Source organism: Littorina saxatilis, linkage group LG1 (assembly GCF_037325665.1).
Source record: "Littorina saxatilis isolate snail1 linkage group LG1, US_GU_Lsax_2.0, whole genome shotgun sequence".
Taxonomy (NCBI): domain Eukaryota; kingdom Metazoa; phylum Mollusca; class Gastropoda; order Littorinimorpha; family Littorinidae; genus Littorina; species Littorina saxatilis.
Genome location: NC_090245.1, coordinates 85,567,885 through 85,591,515, shown reverse-complemented (window position 1 = coordinate 85,591,515; position 23,631 = coordinate 85,567,885). Strand labels below are relative to the sequence as shown.

General features: G+C 45.6%; 1 protein-coding gene across 1 annotated transcript in view; it reads right to left on the bottom strand.

Annotated features, from left to right (window-relative positions):
* Nucleotides 1-883: 883 nt before the first annotated feature.
* Nucleotides 884-23,631, bottom strand: part of LOC138951158 (serine/threonine-protein kinase ATR-like) — a 121,026-nt gene continuing 98,278 nt past the window's right edge. The window contains exons 56-69 of the mRNA XM_070322827.1: nt 22,718-22,770; nt 22,352-22,385; nt 20,570-20,685; nt 19,929-20,058; nt 19,237-19,326; nt 18,454-18,561; nt 17,883-18,040; nt 16,575-16,670; nt 15,023-15,176; nt 14,564-14,629; nt 13,842-13,927; nt 6,741-6,843; nt 6,286-6,399; nt 884-4,512 (exon numbers count right to left, since the gene is read on the bottom strand). Of these exons, the coding sequence (XP_070178928.1) occupies nt 4,453-4,512; nt 6,286-6,399; nt 6,741-6,843; nt 13,842-13,927; nt 14,564-14,629; nt 15,023-15,176; nt 16,575-16,670; nt 17,883-18,040; nt 18,454-18,561; nt 19,237-19,326; nt 19,929-20,058; nt 20,570-20,685; nt 22,352-22,385; nt 22,718-22,770 (1,368 nt within the window). The 3' untranslated portion in view covers nt 884-4,452. The remainder of the gene's footprint in view (nt 4,513-6,285; nt 6,400-6,740; nt 6,844-13,841; nt 13,928-14,563; nt 14,630-15,022; nt 15,177-16,574; nt 16,671-17,882; nt 18,041-18,453; nt 18,562-19,236; nt 19,327-19,928; nt 20,059-20,569; nt 20,686-22,351; nt 22,386-22,717; nt 22,771-23,631) is intronic.

Sequence of the window (23,631 nt, the reverse complement as noted above, 5' to 3'; positions counted from 1 at the left end):
ACTTTTATACACAGCATGCATGCTCTGTTTTATTTATTATTATTATTTAAGAATCCTGTGAGAATTCACTTGCAAATCAACATTAACAGCTTTGGTTCATCAAAAGTAACCGTCAACAACCCATTCCCCTGCAAAAAGTGACAAACAAAAATGACACATTTTTTTGATAACCAAAGAAAAACTGCATCTGATGGTGGTATTTTCACACTACAAGCACATTGTAACCCTCATGATCAGAAAAAAACACCTGTATATGAACACAAAATGTAAAGAAGAACGTAATTTTGATTGGTTGTCCTTCATCCACAGCATAAACTTTGACAAACTTTCAGATAAAGGAATAATCAGTCATAAGGCCTGTTGTTGCCACCTAAGACTCAACAGAGCACATTTTCCACAGTTGAACACTACTAAACTGGTCAGAAATACGGGATTTGACATATAACACAGTTGAAAAGATCATTGTAACTTCAAAACATTAACAATAACTAAATGTGACTAGGGATAAGGCAGACTGAAGTAGACAATCCAGAAACAGTGGCCCGATTCCTATTCATTTCAAATCTTATTTTTACAACCTAATGACTGCAGGAAGGAACATGACATTCCAGTCTTAACAAAGTGTCTGCAGTAAGGATTCATCATCCAAGATACACACATGTTCATACATTTCAGCACACATAATTTCATAAACATATTTTTCTCTATATATATGACAGTCTGTCGGTCTCTCTCCATGTCACAAACATGATTTAAAATTTGCTTTGTGTAAAACACCTCAAATGAACTAACATATGAAGAAATAACACATGTACTATATCTATGTACTCAACAAATGAATGATTATTTGAAAGAATCCAAATTCCAAAAGAACCCAACCCCTCCCCCACCTTCAATCCACCGCCCCTGACATCCCACCCATTACCATCACAGTCCCCGGAGTCACCAAGCTGCTACGACAACTGAAAGTCAACAAGGCGTCCGGGCCAGACGGCATCCCGAACACCGTCCTCAAGACCCTCGCCGACAGCGTCGGCCCAGCGCTTGCACTGATCTTCCAGACCTCTGTCGACAGGGGACGCCTACCCAAGGACTGGTTGTCGGCCAACGTGTCGTGTGCCTTTAAGAAAGGGGACCGCCACGAGCCCGCCAACTATCGCCCAATCTCCCTTACCTCTGTCCCCTGCAAACTCCTCGAACACATCATCTTCCGCCACATGATGTCCCATTTCCAAGCCCACAAAATCGTTACAAACCTGAACCACGGCTTTCGATCTGGCTACTCCACCGAAACCCAACTTCTAACCACCACCAGCGACCTACTACAATCTTTTGATCAAGGCAAACAAATTGACATGGCCATACTAGACTTTTCCAAAGCATTCGACACCGTTCCCCACGACCGGCTCCTCCTCAAGTTGGCCAACTATGGCATCACAGGCCCCCTCCACGCATGGCTTCACTGCTTCCTCGCGGAACGCAGCATGCAAGTTGTTGTTGAAGGCAGTACGTCCCAGTCCACTACCGTCGACTCGGGCGTCCCACAAGGCACCGTGTTGGGCCCACTCCTCTTTCTCAGCCACATCAACGACCTCCTGCAGGCAGTTAGATCCCAGGTAAGGCTGTTCGCCGACGACTGTCTCGTTTACAGAGAGATTGACACCTTCAAGGACCACCACACCCTACAAGAGGACCTGAAGTGTCTAGAAGGCTGGGCAGAGAAATGGGGAATGCGCTTCAACGCCACCAAGTGCTATGTCATCTCCCACAAACCACCCTCCACCTTCATGTACTCCATCAACAACACCATCCTCAAAACTGTCCCTTCCAACCCATACCTAGGCATCCTATTTTCTGACAACCTCAAGTGGAGAAACCACATCAGCAGCATCACCAAGAAAGCAAACTGTACTCTTGGTTTCCTACGCAGAAACCTCTGCCACTGCCCGGCAGCCTGCAGACGAAATGCCTACCTGGCCCTCGTCCGACCCCTCCTTGAGTACGGAGCCGTAGTCTGGGACCCGTACCAAGCGCAGGACATCGATAGGATGGAACGCATACAGCGCACTGTGCAGCACGTTTCATCGCCAACGACTACCGATCAAGACGTCCTGGCTTTGTTACAGGCCTCCTGACACGCCACAACCTCCCGACTCTCCAGGAACGACGAGTACACCTCCGCCTGACTTTTTACTACAAGGTGGTTGAGGGGCCGGTGCCGGCAATGCCTCCAGACAAATTCCTGACCCCTCAACGTGCTGGCCGCATGATTCGACCCAGAAGACAAACAGCAGACTACGTTGGTAGCAACCCCATAGACAATTACATAACAAGAAGGGCAAAGCCCATACGACTCACATGCTTTACACATTTTTCCTTCCAAAATACATGTGACCTTGACCCAAGGTCAAGGTCATCCAAGGTCATGCAACACAAAGCTGTTAATTCAAGACATAGGAAGTACAATGGTGCTTATTGGCTCTTTCTACCATGAGATATGGTCACTTTTAGTGGTTCACTACCTTATTTTGGTCACATTTCATAAGGGTCAAAGTGACCTTGACCTTGATCATATGTGACCAAATGTGTCTCATGATGAAAGCATAACATGTGCCCCACATAATTTTTAAGTTTGAAACAGTTATCTTCCATAGTTCAGGGTCAAGGTCACTTCAAAATATGTATACAATCCAACTTTGAGGAGCTCCTGTGACCTTGACCTTGAAGCAAGGTAAACCAAACTGGTATCAAAAGATGGGGCTTACTTTGCCCTATATATCATATATAGGTGAGGTATTCAATCTCAAAAACTTCAGAGAAAATGTGAAAAATGTGAAAAATAGCTGTTTTTTAGGCAACATTTATGGCCCCTGCGACCTTGACCTTGAAGCAAGGTCAAGATGCTATGTATGTTTTTTGGGGCCTTGTCATCATACACCATCTTGCCAAATTTGGTACTGATAGACTGAATAGTGTCCAAGAAATATCCAACGTTAAAGTTTTCCGGACGGACGGACGGACGTCCGGACGGACGGACGGACGGACGGACGACTCGGGTGAGTACATAGACTCACTTTTGCTTCGCATGTGAGTCAAAAAACAACAACAGGTGTTTCGCTGTACCACGCTGCAACACCGAACAATACAGACAGTCGTTTTTCCCACGATCCACAATAGAGTGGAATCACCTGGACAACATAGTTGTCCACTCAGACTCTACTGAGCCATTCAAGTCGGCGCTGACCACCAGCCGCCGCTAAACGATGTCGCTGCGCACACCCACCTGTCGCGCCAAAGCCAGCAATCTGGATGCTAGCGACGTACCACCCTACAGATACAGAAATGTAGCCAAGTGCCCGTAACACTCAAATCACCTTTGGAGACACTATTGCAAACAGCTCTCCATATCTGGCAGGTGTGCTGTCTACTGACCTACAAGAAACATAGAGCTACTATAAATAGTCCACACTCAAGGCCGGCAGACAACTCTGTCAGTATAGAGCAACTGCTTTGAAAGGGGGACTAGCCTGTCACACAAAGATAAAAAAATACCACAGTAGAGCAGATATTACATGTGCAATGTAGTCACTAAATTATCAGAACTCAAAAACAATCATCACACGTTGTTTCATTAGGGTACTACTCGCACCACTACAATCAGTACATAACAAACAGGAAGCAGCAAAACATCAACGCTTTTTCACTCAAAATGTCATATGCAATGCATAAAGAACTTTACATTCACAAAGAATGTTTGTTAAGTATCTCAGTTATACATGTACCTATTGGAGCAAAATTCCAGCCAGAACGACTATGATTGATGTCCATGGGTTCACGTATGCTGTGAGAACTCAGCCAGATTTTTTTCTGAGCCACCAGTACCAAAGCGAGTCGAAGCACCACACGCTTCTGACCGGTTTAGACCTGCCAATAGCGATGAACAACTAACTCTGATGTGTATATTATGCAGTGTTTGCACGATATGATACCTTTTTGTTTGGTTAAATATGCACATGGGAGCAACAATTCGCCGCTGATTGCTTGCTGATCACTGCAAGTGATCGCTAAACACGCGTGTTCTCCTAAACAACGGGGACCTCAAGCCAAACCCACGTGACCTCAATCAAAACACATCAGAGATCACTGCAGCCAGCAATCATTGCAGCAACGAATCGTGAACTTCAATGAGTATATCTTCGAAAGAAAAGGGTATCATATTAAACGCACACAGTATAACAGACACATCAAAGTAAGTTGTTTGTCACGATGGCAGGTAAAAGTCAGTCAGCAGTGTGCTGTTGCTTCGCCTCGCTTTGAAAAGCTAGCCCCCATGTCTGGGGCGCTTTCTCTGCTACACCGCTTGGAAAATCTTGACAGTTATTTCTGAAGAATATCTATTCTGTGAGTCATTTGATGTAAAGAAGTGGAAGGCACTGCAGCTTTCCCCAGATTTTACATGTATGCTGCCCAGCCAATGTACATCTGGCACAAGTTCCTCTCATCTGTAGCCTCCTGAAATATATTAGAAGCAAGATGGTGTATTCATAAGACATTTATATGATTTTAAACAGGCTGGCAAAGGGAAATTTTCCGTATCTGATAAGAAATATTTGCAGAACAGCTAACTTAAAGGCATATGTACGCGCTCCCGTGTTTACAAAGTGTAGTTTGCCCATAATCGATGTCAAACGCACCATAAGACCATGTAATGACGATATGTCGCCATGCGCGGACCATATACATGCATTACAGCTTGTTTTAGAGTCTTAAAAACTTTGGATGTAAACAAAGACGCGGAGTTATTTCCCTTGCGTCAACGCTACCTCTGTTGGCAAATCTATAAATAGGACGATCCAGATCAAAATGAAAATTAACTTATCTCAACATTGAAGGGGTCCTAGACCACAATATTTTGCAGGGAACTTAATTTAGCATGTCTCCAGCTGTTGGTAAAGCAATTAGCGTGTATAGTCATCGAGTACATATGGCTTTAATTACATGAGCATGAAATAATTTTGTTTGAAATATATCTGACTAGGACAAATTAGAACCAGCAATTTGTAATGTTTAAAACTAAATAAGTAAAGTTAAAGGCACAGTGCAGCTCACAGCCTTCGTTTTGCGTTTTTGTTGCAGCTGAGTACATTTACAGTTCAAAAATCCTCCTATGGTAGTAAAACAAACCCAAAACTACCCAACAACGACATCTGTGAAGCTCGACAGTTTCTTATTCACGCGAGTGCATAAATTAACCTAATTATTACGTGGTGTTTGGTAGGAGTTCGATTCAACTGAGTGATTCCGGCCTCCATTTTGTTTTACACATTAATTCATGATGACGTCTGACATAGTTTGCTAGTGACGTGTCTTTTTGTGCATGATGTGGGGATCTACCTGATCTAAATTTAGATCCAAAAATAGGTCAAGACCAGCCGGGTCTGAGTACGAAATTAATTCGTAAAAAAATTGCAGTTCTTGACTCTTTGGGTGCAAGTCAATGAAACTTGGTAGTTCTTCTAACGGATAGCTGCCTGAGGTATGACTAAAAGCCCCAGGGGCTCCGTGCACCTGGATTTGACAAGTTCAGTACCTTTAATGTATAGATATGTGTTTGGCATAAAGTTTCCAAGCAACTTTCCTACACTAAGACACTTGTGCCAAAGAAACCATCAATTCTAGTAATGTTGCACCTCATCCGATGAACACAGAGCCGCCTGATGACATTTCTAAGTAACCTCCTATACATATTCTTCCAGATTTGTTTGTTTGTTCGTTCATGGGCTGAAACTCCCACGGCTTTTACGTGTATGACCGTTTTTACCCCGCCATTTAGGCAGCCATACGCCGCTTTCGGAGGAAGCATGCTGGGTATTTTCGTGTTTCTATAACCCACCGAACTCTGACATGGATTACAGGATCTTTTTCGTTGCGCACTTGGTCTTGTGCTTGCGTGTACACACGGGGGTGTTCGGACACCGAGGAGAGTCTGCACACAAAGTTGACTCTGAGAAATAAATCTCTCGCCGAACGTGGGGACGAACTCACGCTGACAGCGGCCAACTGGATACAAATCCAGCGCGTTACCGACTGAGCTACATCCCCGCCCACAGATCCCTAATTTAAGACCTCCCCATTTCTAAGACCTTGATTTTCAAATGTTCTACATGTATTTATAACCTCTGTAATTTTACCTCATGTTAAGACTCCCTCCTTTATAGGACCTGATTTTCTCACATTTTTCAGGTCTTAAAAGAGGGGTTCCACTGTAATTGATTCAAAAGTTACCTGTATGAGGTAGCTGACGTGACCCTCAATGGACAGCGGTAGACCTCTTGCCTTTGTCTTGGTCTTCAGGATTCCACGCAGCCGGTCCTCGATGTTCTGAACATGGTTCAGCGCCTAATACACACAAACATCCAATCAAGATCATGGTGAACACTGTCACTGCAAAGCTAGCATACACAACACATTTATCTTTGCAACCTTCAATGGTTTCATCAAGTTTCTAATCTAGAGCAAAATTCAATGCCCAAAGATTATGTAATTTGGGCGTTCTGTTTGTTTGGGATCAGCCTGTATTCCTGCTCTCTTTAGACTGAAACTTTACCCCTGTGAATGAACCATAACCTGACATGGTAATGAAAACATCATTTTGTCAGAGTTTTATGTTAATAGCTGTTGCATCAACTATATCCCACATTCTCTCATTTACACATCTCTCCTCACAGAACTTAAGCTACCTGTTCATTTGTGATCTCTCCAGTCTCAGTGGGGTTGGATCTCTTCTCCTTGCTTGGTTTGCTCCACTCCACAAGGGGGTCATAGATGAATGGCTTCAGGATGCTGTCAGACAAAGCATTCATTCAATAAAGTCAATCACTCTTGTCACACAAAACAGTACTGCCGCTCATGCTAATAATCATTTGCACAAAGAAATTGTGAAAGTAACCGCAGACTATAACTAAGCCTATAAAAGAATAACAAGAAGAGCAAACGCTCGATCGAGTCACTTTCGCAGTTCTGAATATTATATGAGGCATCAGATGGACAGGAAGAAATTGCTATTCACAACACAATGAGTCACGTTCACATAAAATTTGAGCCCGGTCACTTTTATAGTTTCCGAGAAAAGCCCAACGTTAAGTTGTGTGTTGCCGAACAGAAAAGGCTAGTTATCTCCCTTGTTTTTCTGATAACGTTCGTAAAAGGCTACAGATGTAAATACTTTGATGTAAAAAATAATCCTACAAAGTTTCAATCACATCCGATGAACTTTGTCAAAGATATAAAATGTCTAATTTTTCCTTTGACGCTGACCTGTGACCTTGAAAAAGGTCAAAGGTCAACGAAACCATCGTTAAAGTGTAGAGGTCATTGGAGGTCACGACTAAACAAAATATGAGCCCGATCGCTTTGATAGTTTCCGAGAAAAGTCCAACGTTAAGGTGGTGTCTACGGACGGCCGGCCGGCCGGCCGGCCGGACAGACTAACACTGACCGATTACATAGAGTCACTTTTTCTCAAGTGACTCAAAAATGACAAAATACATTTATCGTAAAACTTAAACTAACGCCATTAACAAATCATACCTGAGGATGAAAGTCGCTTGTTCATTTCAATGCTTGTTATTTTCTCAGGTGCCAGGAGACATGGTTCCGCATAACTCGAAAATTTTTAATTAAATTTTCATTTGATTAATATACTTACCCGAGTCACATATTAGCATTGACGCAGTCGAGATGCTAGGTAGACTGAAAAAACGCTATCCCGTCTATAGTATAAGGGAAGCAACCCAAGCAAAAAAGTAGCAAGCTTGCTACCCTGGGTTGCCTCCCGTAGCGTGCATCACGCCACAGATCTCGTACCCAATACGAGACACCCTCATTCGACTTCTAGAATACAAAGAAACTAAAAGCGGGGAAGGTGGGAGGGAATTACCTATGTGACTCGGGTAAGTATATTAATCAAATGAAAATTTAATTAAAAATTTTCGATTAAATTACATATTCTTACTCCGAGTCACATATTAGCAGATAACTCCAACAAGGTGGTGGGTAAGATCAAAAAGTTCAAACTCACTCTAAAGTTCTGGAGAGACAAAAGCCAGCTGCCGCCAAGGAAGGAACAGGCCGAGACCCATCCTGACAGAGGGCAGCAATGTCTGCAGAACCTGATAAGACAAAATCCTAGCGCCAGAAGCTGTGCGCAGGACATCATCCAAACCCCATAGGCAAAAAAGGCCAAGGCCCTGGAAAAGAGCTCAGGCCGAGCCGAGGGAAAGATAGCATAAGCTATGACAAGGCGGAAGGCAAGAAAATCCCTTGCCGAGAAACTGGCCCACTGCCAAAAGTCAGGAAAGGATCCCGTGAGAAAGCAACCACTGACTCACTCTAAACCCTTGCCAGGAACTGGCCCACTGCCAAAGGACAGAATCGGACCGAGAACCACCCTGATTGACAGCCGAGATGTCTCTCAGGCAAGAATGCGAAAGACAACCTCAGAGAGCCAGTAAGCTGTGCCCAGCACTTCTTCCAATTTTCTGAACCGTAAAACAGTCCGGAAAAGGACCCCAGTCTTGGATAAACCCGACCAAGTAGAGGGAAGGACAAGCTGCCCCCCCCCCCCCTTAAATGGAAGGAAATGCTAATGGCCTGGAAAAGATCCGTGCGTAAGGTTGCCGGCTAAGCCCTGAAAAGGACCGACCCTCACGGAGACCATAAGGCAAACATGCCAAAGTAAGAAAACTTTGGGATGGAGTGAGGCCCAAAGGCCGTTGAGAGAACAGTCAGCTCCGGAAGAGTGACCAAACTCCAAACCGGAAAGAGAGAGACGCCTGAGTATCAAGTACCAGGGTCCACCTCAATGAGCAAAACTCAAGGGAGACGGTCACCAGTCGTCCCTTGCCCCTCCCTGCGCAAGCAGAGGGAGGGGTAAAAAAGGGGACGAAGCGACCTAAGGTAGTGCCTAAGCACCGCAAATGCGGACCCGCAGTGGCCAAATCCTAATGTGACCGGAGACCGGAAACAAAATGACGAAAGCCAGCGTGATCTCAGAGCAGACTGCTTGTAGGTAATTGAAAATGAATCAAAAAACCCGAAACAGAAAGGACGAAGCTGGTAAGAAAGACGGAAAACCGTGAAGCGAACCAGCCGTCAGCCTCCCGAGACCAGAGTTCTCAGTAATAGTCATAGTTGCAAGTGAAGAAGGGGTGACCAGGCCGGAAGCCCAACCCGGCAGAAATCGTCCCAACTCACATCATGCAAGCATGATGGAGAAGAGGAAGAGACGAAATCCGCAGTCACAAGAACCAATTGCCAAAGTCGCAACACGACAGGCAGGAGACTATAACACAGGCTAAGGCCGAGAGCCTTGCTGCCCGTAGGCCGGCCATTGCGCCAAAGTACTCAAAGTACACAGGCACAGTAAGAAACCAAAAGTTTCGGCCGCCGAAAAAGATGCTGGCCTAGAGGCCAGCACCGAGAAAACTGGAACATTAGCTAGACCTCTGCCCACAAAGGGGAGGAGTAGCCAAAAAACCTGAGAAAAAGTGACAAGCCAAGAATGACTTCTCAAACATGCGTTGCCCAGACAATGCACCCTCAGGAAAATCTGAATGTTACTTCCGAGGCCAACTCAAGTGAACCTTAAGTTTGGACGAAACACCAGAACGCGTCTGATCGCTAGAGAAAGACAAAGTCAGACTCGGCGAAAGACAAACCTGGACCAAGTCCAGAAGCTGGTGGCAAGAGAAAACGGGGAAGCCCAAAGGCAGAAACCCCCCTTTAAACGGAAATCGACCTCTCAGCACCCATACGCTGGGAAAGAGAAAGAACGTCGAAGCCCGAAGCCACAAGCACAAGGAAAACAACAACCACCACCTCCAACGGATGAAATGGCTGTTGCTCCCGCCGAGGCTAAAACCCCGAAGCCCTAAGGCCGGCTGTTGTTTCAAAAACCCAGCGTCCTATGACGGCTGTGAAAGAAACAATCTCACCTGAGCTGAGGACGTAGGCCGCTTAGGCTGAGTCCGCTAGGTATAGCCTGCTTAGGAGCGGCCTGCTTTTGCTGCTTTCAAATTGAAGCTCAAAAGAAGGGAACCGCTGTTCTCTGTTGGTCTCAATCCCCTGCTTCTGGCATGAGAGGCCAGGCTGCCGGAGAGAGACCGTCCACCAAGGATGACGAACTGAGAATGTTCCTTGTCGACTCCTCAGAAAACCGGGAGTGGGCAAGAAACAAGTCCCTTCCGCACGAGACCGCATGGAAATAGCGCAGAGAGGACAGCCTCATCTGTGCCTCGTTCACCCTTGTAAGTGTGGAGAGGAGTGAGACACTTCCTCCGCGTCCTGCCCTTTACTAAGGGGAAAGGGCGCCAAGGAATCTGCCAGAGCGCGAGAAAGCGCCCGCAGGAGAGTCTCGGAAATGGAACTGAGTTCCAAAAGTTGTCAACCCCCTTCCTCAGAGAATAGGAGATTCTGCCCATAGAACGGCAGAACCGAATCCTTCCTCAACGGCTTCGTAAGAAGCGAAAGAAGTTCCGGCGTGACCGAAAAACGGTGCACGCGGACGGGGAAAGGCCAACAGGCAGCTACGAGACGACCTTGGCCAAGGCAACTTCCTCTGGTCCGCTAAGGGCACGAAGGAGGAAGCCTGCGCAGGAGCGGCAAGGCATTCCGATGCCAGCTCCGAAGCTGAACCCTGAGGAACCAGCAACGAAACCGACGCCGGAGGCCACCCCCTGTCGAAGAGGGGGGCTCGGCGAAAAGGCAAAAAGGCGAAAAGCTACTAAGGGCGATTCTTCAAACCAGAAGTAGCTGCTTCCTCTTTGCCGACCGAAGTCCTTCCTGTTGGCAATCGATTGTGCTCATTCCCTAACTGAGAGGAGGATGAGAGGAATCAAAACCAAGGAAAGTGGGAGAGAGGAGCTCGCGGCCACCACCGGAGTGTGTGGATGCTGCTGTCCCAACAGAGGCAAGAAGCCTGTATGCCCATAGGGCAAGCCTTGTTCGAAATTCACCGGCGACCAAACGGAAGCAGCGGGAACTGAACCGGAAAATCCGGGAGGAGCCGGAAGTGCGGCAGCAACAGCAGCGCTATGCCAAAGCTGGTGCTGAGCCACCTACGAGCTGAAGCTCGGAACCCAAAGGTAGGCCGTAGGCCAGAACCGGAAGTGACAGTAACCTGTGCACTACCCGCTTGACCTACCCTCCTGCCAAGGCCGGAAGCGAAGCTGCCGGAAATGGCTGCCGTGCAAAGGGCAAAGCTCAAACCGGAAAGGGCCATGGGCTGCCCACACCCCGATGAACTAACATTTCCAGCCAGAGCCGGAAGAGAAGCTGTCGCGGACGACTGCTTATGTATAGCGCAGCTCAAGCCGGATGGGATCATTATTTGTCCACCTTCCAACGAGGCACTACTTCCGTGAACCGGAAGTGCCGCTGTCGCGTACGACTGCCGACGTAAGGCAAGGCTCGAACCGGACGTGACAGTAGCCTGTGCACTAACCAGTGAACCTACACTTCCGGTCGGAACCGGAAGAACAGCTGTCGCGGGCGACCGCTGTCATAGGACAAGGCTCGAGCCAGACGTGACAGTAGTCTGTGCACTAGCAAGTGAACCTCTACTTCCGGCCGGAGCTGGAAGCGGCTGCCGCGAACGACTGCTGACGTAAATTCGGAAGCTGGCCAGAGCCGCCGAAGGCAGCTGCTCCTCGTACACGGACCCGAAGTCCGAAACGCCACCTGAAGGGGACGGCTCATAGCCAAAAGAACCCGACAAATGACGCTGCGAGGGAAGGCCGTAAGCCGAACGCCCATCCTGTTGGCCATCGATGAAACTCGCACCCCTGACTAAGAGGAAGATGAGAGTCACCAACGACCGAAGGCAGCTGAAGAGAGGAGCTAGCGGCCACCACCGAAGTGGGTGGCTGCTGCTGTCCCAACAGAGGCAAAAAGCCTGTATGCCCAGGAGAACCACCGTATTCGAAATTCACCGGCGACACAACGGAAGCAGCGGGAACCGAACCGGAAAAGCCGGGAGGAGCAGGGAGTGCAGACGCAACAGCAGAACTATGCCATAGCTGGTGCTGAGGAGTCTGCAAGCCACAACCCGGAAGCCCTAGGCCGGAACCGGAAGTGACAGATGACTGTGCACGACCCGTTTGACCTACATTTCCTGCCCAGGCAGGAAGAGCAGCTGCCGGAAACGGCTGCTGTAGCAGGGCAAGGCTCGAACCGGAAGGGACCATGGGCTGTCCGCAAACCAGTGAACCAACACTTCCGGCCGGAGCCGGAAGCGAAGCTGCCGCGGACGGCTGCTTACGTAATTCGTAGCTCAAACCGGCAGGGACCATGGTCTGTCCGCTGTCCAGTGAACCACTACTTCCGGCCGGAGCCGGAAGGGAAGCTGCCGCGGACGGCTGCTTACGTAATTCGTAGCTCAAACCGGCAGGGACCATGGTCTGTCCGCTGTCCAGTGAACCACTACTTCCGGCCGGAGCCGGAAGGGAAGCTGCCGCGGACGGCTGCTTACGTAATTCGTAGCTCAAACCGGCAGGGACCATGGTCTGTCCGCTGTCCAGTGAACCACTACTTCCGGCCGGAGCCGGAAGTGCAGCTGCCGCGGACGGCTGCTGCGAGCACATACCTTGTGACGACCGTATCCCAAAAGGGACCTGCTCAGGTGCACTCCCGCAAGCGGTAGCCACCGAGCGCTGGCCGAGAAGAGAAACGCCTCCCTGTTCACCGCCTCCAGCACCAACGCCGAAGCCAGCAGGCTGGACAGGTGATCCGGAAACAACAGGAACACAGGAAGCCAACGACCGAGGGTCGCACACCCCCGGGAGGGAGGCAGAGCTGGAAACAGGGTCCGTCCGCGCCATCTCAATTTCTGGAAGCAAAGAGGACAAAAGGCTAGCCACAAGAGTGCCAGCCTCCGGCACAGGCGCCGGGTTCGTGGTAGCGGTAATGCCCGCCGCCCGCGAGCCAGACGAAGTTTCCTCCGGCGCCGAAATGGGCACCGAAAAAACGAAGTTAGTCTTCGGGTCAGAAACGTGAACCGTGGGGTTCCTAGCCGAAGAAGTAGAAGCCGAGGACTTAGGTTTGCCAGGGCCTTTGCCCTTACTCTCGGCCTTAGCCGCTCGCTTTTTCTCACTATCAGACATGCTGTCACGCGAGAAAACAAACTACTGAAAATACACAAGTCTCTAGGACGTTAAAACTTCAGCAGAATAACTAGCACAAAGTACAAGTTACAAGCAGGTAATAGTGCTACTGGTCGACGCTAAAAGTCCGAGCACGGACCCAAACTAACCAGCAAAAAACACCACGTGTAAGCGAAAAATGGCGACCAAAATGGCGGCCACAGCAACAAACTACCGAGCAAAATTCACAAGTCCGCGGACGAGAAAATTCTCAGCAGAATGGCAAAGCAAACAACAACAAAATGGAACAATCTCACCGCTAGAAACAGCTATGAGCAGACGGGGAGCCGAGGCTGGTGGGTGTCAAGCAGACAGCAAACAACAGCCTAGGAGCGAAATCAAGCACGACCTGTCTCTCTGGCTGAAAGATGTCGAATGAGGGTGTCTCGTATTGGGTACGAGATCTGTGGCGTGATGCACGCTACGGGAGGCAACCCAGGGTAGCAAGCTTGCTACTTTTTTGCTTGGGTTGCTTCCCTTATACTATAGACGGGATAGCGTTTTTTCAGTCTACCTAGCATCTCGACTGCGTCAATGCTAATATGTGACTCGGAGTAAGAATATGTAATTTAATCTCATTTACTCTATTACACATGCCGTATGCATTTAGAGCGCTTACTTCCCTTTGTTACTGAGTCTTACCTCATCAGAGAATCTGTCTGCGCTCGCACCACTCTCAGCGTCACTTCACAAGCCCTGCGGAAGATACCCTCCACGCCGAGGGGACCCTGAAAACAAGGGATGCATCCTTCATGCTTTATCTTTGTGTAAATCACACTGTCCACATACAAGGCACAGCCTCTGTTGAGGGGGTCCAGGGGGTGGTGTCCCCCCTTACGGCTGAAGAAAAATTAGTTGTAATGGTATTTGACGGCCTCTCCTTTTAAACCTGAGTAACATCAAGATGAAAATGGTCCTAAAAATCACATATCAATAAATATTGTACATAACAAATAGGGATTTTGTATGTGTGTCTTATTTGAAAAAAAAAAAAACCCCACAGTTTGTTAAGTGTATGTGAGCCCATTTCCCTGTGTATTTTTTGTGTCTTTTTCTCTTTAACACATACATATGCTGTCAATTCCAATACCACACATATTACAGCTGCTGTGTCCGATCTATACTACAGTGGAACCCCCCCTTTTACAACCTCAACAAATCTGAGAAAATGACTGTCTTAAAAAGGAAGCAGTCTTAAGATGGAGGTACATTTTCAGAGGTAATCAACAGAAAATCTGAAAAACCAAGGTCTTAAAATGGGGCAAGGTCTTAAAATGGGGCAAGGTCTTAACTTGGGGCAAGGTCTTAAAATGGGGCATGGTCTTAACTTGGGGGGTTCCACTGTATACACAGTAAATTCTCACCATTGCAGCTATCATGTTGTGGGTCAGACGGAAAGGCACTCGCTCAGGCCATTCAAATGTCTCGCCCTGTTCAGGGCAAAAAACATTCATCTTTAAAGACTACAGGGTACAGCTGGAACAAGATGTGAATCATTCTGTACAATACCTTCAGCACGTCTTTAAGTGCAGTATACATAAAACGCCCAAGTTTAACAGGTTCAACCAGGGCACACAATCCTCTTGTTCTCTGTTTATGTTTAAAACATTCTTTTTAGACAAATTGAAAGGCTAAATTTCTTCCTAAATTCTCAGTATGTATTGCTTGGCATTTAAAATAGTGACAGTGCTCAATTTTGTCTCAATTCTTTTTGATGCAAACATTAACTTTTTCACACACACACACGCATGCGCGCACGCAGGCACATGCACACGCACACATGCTTGTTGGTGCATGTAGGCACAACCCTTACTAGTACATACCCTGTTGAAGAGACAGTTGAAGTCCACATGCACAGTGTCACCATTTGTGGAGTCAAAGAGAATGTTCTCTCCATGCCGATCTCCCAGTCCCAGTATGTACCCAATCATGCTGATGACTGCTGATGTGCGAGCGTATGCCACTCTGGCATTGTACCTGGAAAACACAAAAACACACCAACAAGAATAACACACACCATCTGTGACAGTTTCATGCACCTGCATGTAAATTCAGCTGGAATTTGAAGACTTATTTTCAAGTCTTGCAAACTAATTGACTTCTTTTATATTTAAAAAGCTTCATCAGGCATGGGAATTGAAAATTGTAAAAAAGGCGGAAAATTTATAACTGAAGACGCGAAGCGTCAAGTCGACGGCGCGAAGCGCCTAGCCTTACTAGGGGGGTCCGGGGGCATGCCCCCCCGGAATTTTTTTCTCTCCAAAGAACCCAGATGGTGCAATCTGGTGTCATCTGAGCTCCAAGTTTGCCATTAAATTCTGTTTTTAGAATCAGAGTTTTCAGTACAAAAATGTACCAAATTTTGCTTACATGTATTATATATGGTTTAAATTTGTAAAAAAATGTATCTGTTGAGACAAACAGGAAAATGTAACTTGTAACACAATCTGTGCAATCTGGTTTACTTTCAAACATAATAGTTCAATAACTGAGGCGGGCGGTAGCAGTGCGTGAACAAAGTACAGAAAGTTTTCGCGGGCTTTTGCGCAAAGGCCAAAGTTACCGGTGCTTTTTTTGTGTGCCTCCCCCCTTTATTTTTTCGGCGGACACTTTTGCATTTTCGGCAGAACAAAAAAAAAATTCGGCGGAAATCCGCCATTCGGCGGACAATTCCCATGCCTGCTTCATAATCAATGACAGATTCCCATTTGACTGCAATAATCATTTCTACTTTTAAATGTTTATTCTACATCTGTGGATCAAAAAAGGTTCAGATCTGGTTTTTCATTATTGTGAAGGAAACAACTGAATCCAACTGATCATTTCAACTGTGAAATGTTCCGTTCACATCTGTGGATCTAAGAGTTCAGATCTGGGTTTTTTATTGCTGTAACAGAAACAACCGATTCCAAGTAATCAATTCATCATCTTTCAAATGATCACTATGCAATCATTCAAGTGATCACTTTCATCATTGTCAAGGTGATCACTTTACCACATCCTTCTTGTTCATCTGCACACTTGGCAAGCAATGGGCAGTTCTGGTGAGGTTATGGCCCCTCTTTCTTTTGGCTGGTAACTGGCGCCACCTCGCGGCAAGATCACACGAGAAAGGAAAAAGAACTTGCATTGGTCCCAAATAGCATATCGGTTTGGTAACAGTTCATGTGTAAGTCGTGCATTTTATACGGTAAACAGACAATGGTCGGTTCTGGTGAGGTTATGCCCCTTCTTTCTTTCGGCTGGTAACTGGCACCACCTCGCGGCAAGATCACAGGAGTTGTCTCGCGTTATCACCCCAGAAGCGCTCATTACATATAGTCCATCATTCTGTGTGTGCATTCCACTAAAATTAAATGGTGGCAGCATACTGACCAAGAAGTTGGGTCTGGGAAGGTGCGTATGAACCATTCCTTGAAGACGGCTGGGTGGCGGGGTAGTAACTTGTGTCTGAACACCTGCAGTTTTGCCCTGTAACAAACAAACATCGTTAAAATAATGTATAAACTGATTCCAAGATGAAATTTGCCATCTCAACACTCAAGACATTGGATTCTGAAATCTCTATTTTTGCTGAAATAGACGAACTCTGAAAACAACTGTCAGATTTATATGGGTTGTGAAAGAGTGAATACTCTTGCTTTCATTTAGGCAAACTTTTCCATGTAATATTATAGGCCAGGCACTAACAAGGGGTGTCAATCAATCAATCAATATGAGGCTTATATCGCGCGTATTCCGTGGGTACAGTTCTAAGCGCAGGGATTTTTTTTAATTGTTTTTTAATTTTTATGCAATTTATATCGCGCACATATTCAAGGCGCAGGGATTTATTTATGCCGTGTGAGATGGAATTTTTTTACACAATACATCACGCATTCACATCGGCCAGCAGATCGCAGCCATTTCGGCGCATATCCTACTTTTCACGGCCTATTATTCCAAGTCACACGGGTATTTTGGTGGAAATTTGTATCTATGCCTATACAATTTTGCCAGTTAAGACCCTTTTGTCAATCGTGGGATCTTTAACGTGCACACCCCAATGTAGTGTACAACGAAGGGACCTCGGTTTTTCGTCTCATCCGAAAGACTAGCACTTGAACCCACCACCTAGGTTAGGAAAGGGGGGGAGAAAATTGCTAACGCCCTGACCCAGGGTCGAACTCGCAACCTCTCGCTTCCGAGCGCAAGTGCGTTACCACTCGGCCACCCAGTCTAAAACACATGGACAAGGAGCACATTTGGGGGCCCGGTAGCTCAGTTGGTAGAGCACTGGACTTATGATCGAAAGGTCGCAGGTTCGAATTCGGGCCGGGACGGACACGGGTCAACTTTATGTGCAGACCCAGAGACGGAAGCCATGTTCCACCCCCGTGTCATCACAATGGCACGTAAAAGACCTTGGTCATTCTGCCATAAGTGCAGGTGGCTGAATACACCTAAACACGCAGACACTTGGGTAGCGCGACTCCGTTGCTGCTAGCTTTCCACTGGGAGGAAGCGACCTGAATTTCCCAGCGATGGGACAATAAAGTAATGAAAATGAAATGAAATGAAATGAAAATTTGGAAGGTTTGCCTCAATAAAAACGAGCATTCACTCTTTCACAACCCATACATATTTCCGGAGTTTGTCTACAGTGGTCTTCAAAGGGAGTTTCACTGCAGTACTAGAACTCACTCAATGTCTGAGTTGAGAGGTGGCATGGCGGTCTTCAGCTCCTGGCCTGACATGACTGTTCCCTTCTCCTTGTAGAGCCTGGTCAGAATGTGCCTCAGGCCATGCGTGTTGTTCACCCACTCCAGCAGGCCACACTCTTCGTTCAGGGGAGTCACCGTCTGCACAAGTTCATTACTAAACTTAAGTCATCAACAACCATTACTTGCAGTCGACACATGGTGATGCATGCATCTGTTCAGTTTTCCCTAAAAGCTGATGTTACTAAAAATAGAATGGGCAATTCTGTGAAACCGTTTAAGGGAAGTGAGTCCCTATCACCCTCCATCAGTGGCGCTCAGTTATTCACACACACACACACACACACACACACACACACACACACACACACACACACACACACACTCAAACACACATGGAGGGTTTAACAGTTTAATTTTGCTGTTATCAGTAACTTGATCGGAAACTGTTTCCCAAGCATCTTTAAAATTCACACACACTCACACCTTCTTACACCCACCCCCTACTCCTATCTCTCTCTTTGACACAAGCAAAAGGAATCAAGCACACTAACATAGGTACGGATGTGAAGCTGACGACGCCTTGACTCAGCATCCTTACGCAGGAATCTGTTCACAATGGCGTTGAACTCCATCAGACGACAATCCTTTCGCAGGTCATCCTGAACACACAGAAAGTGATCTTTGTACTTACAGTGGAAACCCCTTTTTAAGACCTCAAAAAAATCTGAGAAAATAAGGTCTTAAAAAGGAGGGAGTCTTAAAATGGGGGTATATTTACAGAGTTTATGAACAGAAAATCTGAGAAAACAGGGTCTTCTTCTTCTTCTGCATTCGTGGGCTGAAACTCCCACGTACACTACGTGTTTTTTGCACGAGTGGAATTTTACGTGTATGACCGTTTTTACCCCGCCATTTAGGCAGCCATACGCCGCTTTCGGAGGAAGCATGCTGGGTATTTTCGTGTTTCTATAACCCACCGAACTATGACATGGATTACAGGATCTTTTTCGTGCGCACTTGGTCTTGTGTTTGCGTGTACACTCGGGGGTGTTCGGACACCGAGGAGAGTCTGCACACAAAGTTGACTCTGAGAAATAAATCTCTCGCCGAACGTGGGGACGAACTCACGCTGACAGCGGCCAACTGGATACAAATCCAGCGCGCTACCGACTGAGCTATATCCCCGCCCTAAACAGGGTCTTAAAACGGAGGGGAGTCTAGTCCTAAATTGCTTTGATTGGTCATTGTGGGCAGGCGGTCCCTTTGCGAAAACCCTTTGCGAGGTTTTCGCAAAGGCAGGTTCGACTGGATCTTGAGAATTGTTTCCCACTTACCTTTGGTTTGCACATCATGACATACAGGTTTCCATCACTCCCAACCATAGTGATTTTCTTTGGCCGCTGAAGTGATTGTAGAATTTCAATCTGGAAAATCAACATAAAGATTAAAACCCTAGCTTATTCAAACAAATCTACTTTGCATGAGAGTTTTCCATGCGTTTAAAACTGGAATGGCATCAGTATCCAAGTTCTTTCCTTTTGACCTCACAGTCGCTTACAATATAGGATGTTGAAATAACTGTCAAGTTTGTATGGATTGTGGAGAAGTTGCTTTAAATTCCTACAGAGAAACACAGAGGCAAGCCTATAATGTCACGTGTAGCTTGCCTCAGTGTTTGTTTGAAAAAGCAAACAAAAACAAGGGAAAGCAACTCTTTTCTGATTTTATGCAATTCTTGTGCTCAAAATGCTCTTGATGATTCATGTGGAACAATAACCGGATTGAGCATGCGCCTGACAAAGATCCCAAGTTCACTGCAAAAGTCTCAGGGTTTGGAAACATGAACACATGCACACAGAAACAAAATTGATAGGTTGGTACTGTATGGCAGCTCGCTTTCCCAAGGGAGAAAGCAGCCTAAATTTCCATGAGGGTAACCTCACAGGACTATACAATATCTTATCCTTATTTCTGTTACAGAATAGCACGCTACGCTGAAAGCGTAACAGTTGGTCGCTATGCTTACCGTGTCCTCAAAGCCCTTGATGCAGATGTGTCGCCCAGGAAAGGGGTTGTGCTCCCCCTGGCCACCAGGTGTCGCCGGCAGTGTCACCATCATGGCAGACTGCAGTGGCAACAGAATGTCACAGAATGTGCTGGAATAAAATTACAGAGACACTGACGTGAGAAACATGCCTAACATTTAAGTCTTTAATAAGGGGAAGCCTTAAATCTAAGTCTAAAAAGGGAGGTTTAACCGTAAAACAGTGGGATTTTTAAGTGACAGTGCTGACAATCATCATTGGCAGAACAGACACTCTTATACACAACAAACTTGTAAGTCTCTTCAGAGAGAGCCCTGATTGAAAGGACCAGAGGTCATACTGAAAGGTTTTCTTTAAATAAGCTGTAGTTTCAGAACAGTGTTACAGTGTTTCAATGTAATATTTACACTAAAATATCATACATTTCACATTCAGTGACAACACCGGAAGTCTAAGTCTCAGTAATAAATTCTTAAAACTAGGAATAAACAGAAAACATGTATCTGTCTGAATTTGCCACTATGCCTCAAAACAATGTCGTTGCAAAGTTTGGCACTGCTACAAAGATCCTCCAAACTAAACAATTACAAAGCAGAAATATGATAAACAAAGATGGTCTCACTTGTCATCAGCCATGCGTTTGAGGGTTTTGAAGTGCTGAGACATGCTCATGGTGGATGTCTTCTTGCAGTCCTTTTCACACAGGTCTATCAGTTTCTCTGTCAGCTTTATTGCGTCCTGAATAACAACAGTCAAGACTAAAATGGCAATATCCCAATTTGGACCACGTGTGAGTTTCACCATCACAGTGAGTGAATCTCAAATGTTTGCTCATCTTTCAGTATGTGGCTTCACTTCCAAGCAGCTAACTCTGGAGTATATGACAAAAAACAAAGAGCCATTCAGTATACAAAAAAAGACTGCCTGCATTAACACGGATGTTGCTAGGATATATTCGCTACAGCAAATTTGCCAAAATGACCATAAAAGTTTTAGCAATTTTCGGAAGTTTAAGGCAGTCCTTGGTGTGACCTTTCCCCTCAACATGAAAAAAAAGTATACATAAGAACATGAGGTACCGCTCGCTTACCATAAAACAATGGGTTGATTAAAGGCACACTCCTAGTGAAAACAGTTCGACTCGCCATCTCATATCTGGTCAGGCTTTTTCCATGGGATAAGACTACAGTGGAATCCAGCTATAACGAACCTGGGTATAAAGAAATCCCTCTTTTAACAAACTGCCATTGATTTCCTGGCAGACAGCCTTCTATTTCTTACTTGTTACTTTCCGGCTACATCGAACCTTTTGAACTCATTTGCATAACGAACCCCTCTTTTAACACACACGTTTTCATCGCCCCAGAGCCGTTTTGTCTCTAAAAGTCAGAAGGCTACAACGAACTGATGTCAATAATTGGCTCCAAAGACAAAAATACACAAAAATACACAAACACAAGTGCACATCGCGTGATGAGCGAACTGTGAACAAACAGCGGGAGGTGCACGGAACAGCCACCGCCGCTGTGTTTTCACTATTCCAATCAGCTGCTGAGCTATGACTGTGCTGAGCTATGACTGCCACAGAAGCACGTGTTGCTGCCAATACCCTACGTCGCTACTTGCAGGCAAAGTGCAGCGATGTCTGTGACTTGGATATAATCTCCAAATTGGAGTGTACAGTGGAGAAGTGTGCCAGTTCTGAGCAGCGTAACTTATATTTGCAGCTTTCACCGTTCATGGCTTTATTTTCGTGTTTGTGCGAAGATTTACGAAGGAGCGGAAGCACTAATCACATGACGTCATCAATACTTGTGCTTTCGAGTAACAAGAGTTACCTCCCTTGCACTGAAATTGTTGCATCGATTTCGTCGAAAATCCGGCTCTCAACACAAATGTAAGGGTGCATGTAGCATGAATCAGGCTTACTTTTCACAGGCATGTCCATGGAATACTACACTTTGAAGATAGATTTAGTTAGTCTAGATGGGGTTTTCAGGGGTTTTCGGAGTTTTTTTTGACGGACACGGAGATTGATCAGAATGTACATGTACATGCTTTTACACGACTTTTTAAATTTTACTTCTAAAATTGAGACAGTAAAGTGAACATTTAAACTATGCCTCTCTCTATGGATTATATTATGAAGCTGTTGAAAACATGCAGAGATTGTACTCTCCAAGGAAAGATCGATGGGACGATCATTTGAAGGTGAGTGGGAAAACTTGTCTTTTAGGGTTGAAAACGCTACAGCGAATTGCTGATATAACAAACTAAAATGTATCTCCCTCGAGATTCGTTGTACCCGGACTCCACTGTATATATATCTGAGATGATGAGTCAAACAGTTTTTACGAGCAGGATTGTGCCTTCAAGGTCATATATTGCATAGCAACAAACTCACATGCAGTAACTTTGTCAGGTTTGGATTCTTCACTCTGAAAGAACAAAGGCACAAATCTAAAATAATCAACAAGGAAAAAATGAACACATTTGAGAAAACTCATTCATTATTCAGACTTAACAACAAAAGAAATTGCTTGAAGAAAATGTCAAATACAAGTAGTCCCGGTCACCAAAGATTCCCTCTTCATTTCCTTCTTTTTATGAAGCTTATCTTTAATATCAGCTTCATTATCAACGTTCCAGTTTTGACGTATTTTACAAAAGATCCTAAAAAACTTTCAGAAAGTTTCCTTCATCTACTATACTATTTATAGCTATGGCCTTGTTTTCAGTGTACACGCACAGTAGGGAGAAATGCACTTACTTTGCAGCTGCAAATATTTCATGGCATCTCTTTTCTCGCACAGCGTATGATGACTGAAAAAAGGTCACAATGTGTTGGTGAGATTCAAGCAGGTAATAAAATGGTCAAGGTCATTTAAGGTCATGCAACACAAAGCTGTTAATTCAAGACATAGGAAGTACAATGTCAATGGTGCTTATTGGCTCTTTCTACCATGAGATATGGTCACTTTTAGTGGTTCACTACCTTATTTTGGTCACATTTCATAAGGGTCAAAGTGACCTTGACCTTGATCATATATGACCAAATGTGTCTCATGATGAAAGCATAACATGTACCCCACATAATTTTTAAGTTTGAAACAGTTATCTTCCATAGTTCAGGGTCAAGGTCACTTCAAAATATGTATACAATCCAACTTTGAAGAGCTCCTGTGACCTTGACCTTGAAGCAAGGTAAACCAAACTGGTATCAAAAGATGGGGCTTACTTTGCCCTATATATCATATATAGGTGAGGTATTGAATCTCAAAAACTTCAGAGAAAATGGGAAAAATGTGAAAAATAGCTGTTTTTTTAGACAACATTTATGGCCCCTGCGACCTTGACCTTGAAGCAAGGTCAAGATGCTATGTATGTTTTTTGGGGCCTTGTCATCATACACCATCTTGCCAAATTTGGTACTGATAGACTGAATAGTGTCCAAGAAATATCCAACGTTAAAGTTTTCTGGACAGACGTCCGGACGGACGGGGGGGACGGACGGACGGACGACTCGGGTGAGTACATAGACTCACTTTTGCTTCGCATGCGAGTCAATAAAAAGGGAAAAGAAGACTAAAGCAAAACATTTTGGAATACATATGTTGTGTGTGGACATGAGTTAATCATCTCTAGAAGGGCCTTGGCAGCCTCAGAAACCGCAGATTTCCACAA